Source organism: Pinus tabuliformis, chromosome 8 (genome assembly GCF_031772625.1).
Source record: "Pinus tabuliformis cultivar Carrire ecotype Pingquan chromosome 8, CPIR1, whole genome shotgun sequence".
Classification (NCBI taxonomy): Eukaryota; Viridiplantae; Streptophyta; class Pinopsida; order Pinales; family Pinaceae; genus Pinus; species Pinus tabuliformis.
This window is the reverse complement of record NC_142294.1, coordinates 1,343,193,748-1,343,196,869: the sequence shown is the minus strand read 5'-3', so window position 1 is coordinate 1,343,196,869 and position 3,122 is coordinate 1,343,193,748. Positions and strand designations below refer to the sequence as shown.

The 3,122-nt window shown below is 36.0% G+C and overlaps 1 protein-coding gene across 1 annotated transcript; it reads right to left on the bottom strand.

Annotated features, from left to right (window-relative positions):
• Positions 1-1,915: 1,915 nt before the first annotated feature.
• On the bottom strand, positions 1,916-2,797 carry LOC149240448 (uncharacterized). Its single transcript, XM_089370177.1, has one exon. The coding sequence runs from the start codon at positions 2,795-2,797 to the stop codon at positions 1,916-1,918; it is 882 nt and encodes a 293-aa protein (XP_089226303.1).
• Between the last annotated feature and the right edge of the window lie 325 nt (positions 2,798-3,122).

Sequence of the window (3,122 nt, the reverse complement as noted above, 5' to 3'; positions counted from 1 at the left end):
CATTTTTAAGAGAAATTCTTGATTAAATATTAGAAAATAGTATATTTTACTTTATATATGGAAAGTGGGTTGTTTTTGTGACATGTGTAGGTGCCAAGGAAGCTTCCAAGACACCTTTATGTGGCCTTGAATGATCAAATTCTAATTTGATAAGATAAACCTCATGGAGAAGATCATGATCTCATGGAGAAGATCAAGGACAAAAGGGAGTTATGTGTCTAGATGGTTGAGAGATGTATGGAACTAAAGAGAGATTAGTGGATCATCATTATGAGTTTGTTACTCATCCCATTGTATAAATAGGAGTACAATCTCCTCAATTTGTAATCTTAGAATCTTTAAGTTTTTGTAATCTTAGAAGCTTAGAGTTGTAATCTTAGAGTTGGTTTGTAATGGAGATTTTGGAATAAAGGATCATACTTCAATTTTGCTTCTACATTTGAGTCTCCATTGAAGTGGTGTGCTTGTGGAGTTATGGAGGGCCCCCATGGCCTCACTTGCATGCTTATTTGCTTATTTTAGGTATAATTTGTTTTATGTTTTTTTGTTTGATTTCAGATTTCAAGTTTTATTAAATGTTCTAATATTGGAAGGATCTTATTTGAAAGTGTTTTTGTAAAAGAACCATAAGATATCATATAATGATTAGATCTAGGTTTACTTCATTTCAGCTTTTAAGTTCTTATTAGATGATCTAATTTTTGGAATAGATCTTGTAGAATATGTTGTAAGAGAATCATAGATCTCAAACAATTGTTAGATCTAGGTTTGATTAGTTATTGAAAGAGACCTTAATGAATATGTTCTTATAAGGGGACTTTAAGATCTTGGAAAAATTAGGAATCTTTCTAGATCTATATATTTTAGATAGGCACTATTAAGTTTACCTTCCCGGGTTGACATTAAATTAAGCTCTAATTGACATCATCAATTGGAACCAAACATTTTGGCGCCATTGCCGGGGAAGTGCAACTAGAAGGATTTAGTAATTATTTTACGCATTTGTTTTTAATGGGCTAATTTGTGGAACTTGGTGACAACAGGTTCATAAAGGAGTTCCAAGTTTGGAGCATTTATTTATTTATTTTCGCACATAGTTAATTTAAATTTGGTTTTTATTTAAAAACCCCCCATTTCTCACTAATCCATCTACGGATGAGGAATCTGATAATGTTGAACAGGTACTTCTTGGAGAGCAAGGACAATAACCTTGAGCCTACTCTAAGATAGGATTCTCACATACTTGCAAAACATAATGTAAAATTTTTAAATCTTGATGTGAGCATGTCCGAATTTTTAGTCCATAGATGGCTTCATTGGAATCATTCTTTTACTTAGAAAATAAAAGATATTTTAAATTAATGTGGAATAGATTAGAAAAATAAAAATGAGATCTCATTAGAAGTCATTATCATTAGAATTTTTTAGTCTTGTTTCCAAAAAATAAATCATCATGAATAAATTCAGTGGCACATCTTTGCATCTCTATGTCTTGTTTCTGTATCACAGGTGAGCTAGGAACTTGATTATCGGAAAGCCTTGTCTTCCGAGAGTCTAAACGCCCCCGTGACATTGCAGAAAGAGTGTAGATAATGCAAGGTTTTGTTGCAAATCTTAATTGTGTTTTATCCATCCTTGCTAACCTGCATAAATAAAAAATCAAGAGATTAGTATGCTCTCTTCCTGCGCTTCGTGCGATCAGGAAGATCAGAAAATCTATTGATTTATTTCAGATAAAAATACTTTTGCTGGAAAATTGATTTGTGATATGACAATAAATTATTTTGTAAATGAGAAAAAATCATCTTAAAAAAAAAAACATTTTAGATAAAACTTAGTTTTTTTAATGTTTTAGTTTTATATAAAAAAATAAATTCACATAAATAGGATTCAAATAATTCTGATGCTATGCTGTTCAATCCAAACTTCGTCTTCGATTCTGATATCCAGAATTGTAATATGGTGCACGACTTTGATGAAATGCATCAGCCTTTCCCCTGGAATCATTTGCACTTGAGAATAACAATTTCCTAGCCCGTTCCATTTCTTCTTGTTCCCTCTTCAAGCATTCTTCCCTGAGTTCTTGCAGTGACTTTTTCTTTTGTGAGCTTTCACCAGTTTTCCCTGATGAATCCCTATGGTTTGATATCCTTTCCTCGGAAGGAACGTATACCTTTACCTCATCCAGCCAATTCTTGGAAAGATACCACGAATTCTTCACATCTTTGCCTGCAATGCCATACCCTAGCCTGTATTTTTCGTCTTCCAGCAATAGAACCCTAACGCTCTCTTTTTCCTCCTTTCTACTCTTCTTTTCAGGTCGACGGTTGTCTTTACGGTTCCTTTCAGTGTCTTTCCAGCCATAATCTTTCTGGTTCTTTCCACTATCTCTCTGGCCATCATCTTTCCGTTTCCTGTCACTGTCTTTCCGGCCGGATTCTTCCCCCGCATTGCCATCCATCTGAAATCCATTCCAGCCCTCGAATAAATTGATATGATTAGAATCCCGATCCAGGGTTTGGGTTTGGTTAGATTCCTCTGGGAAGGTTGTGACGGCATCGTTGCTAGGACGAGTTAGATCGGGGGCCGATTCGAAACTGGGCGGGAGATTTTTTTGCTTGGCCTGACGGAGAATTTCTATACGGAATTTGGCGTCTCGTCTTCTGGCATCCTCCTGCTTGAGCTGCTCCTCTCCGGCAGCAGCTTCTTCGTCGCGGCGAACCTTCTCTCTATTGTCGTAGTTGTAGACATTCCAGCTCTTCTGTGGGAGAATGTTCAGACTACTCTGGCCTCCCATTTTCGCTGAGGTGGGTTACGACCAGCTCCACCTTCCCAAATCTTCCCATCTTTGTGATAAGGAGTGAATGCAACCGTGCAATTACCAAGGAACATTGACAACGTGAATGCTGGTAATCTCTACATTTCTGCATTTTACAAAGATTCATATGACTCAGAGATTTATATTCTGTGAGCGATAAGATGTAATTTGGGTAGAAGACCATGTTTTGCAACGCATGATCTCTTGTTTGTTGACTGAGCAATTTCTACGTGACATTAAACTGTAAAGAGGCTAAAATATCGCAGAAAATCGCTCAGGATATTTCTTCTTCCATAAAATCCAT

Bases quoted from the DNA above. Each gene is read 5' to 3' on its own strand.
- LOC149240448 (XM_089370177.1), bottom strand. From the start codon at position 2,797: ATGGGAGGCCAGAGTAGTCTGAACATTCTCCCACAGAAGAGCTGGAAT.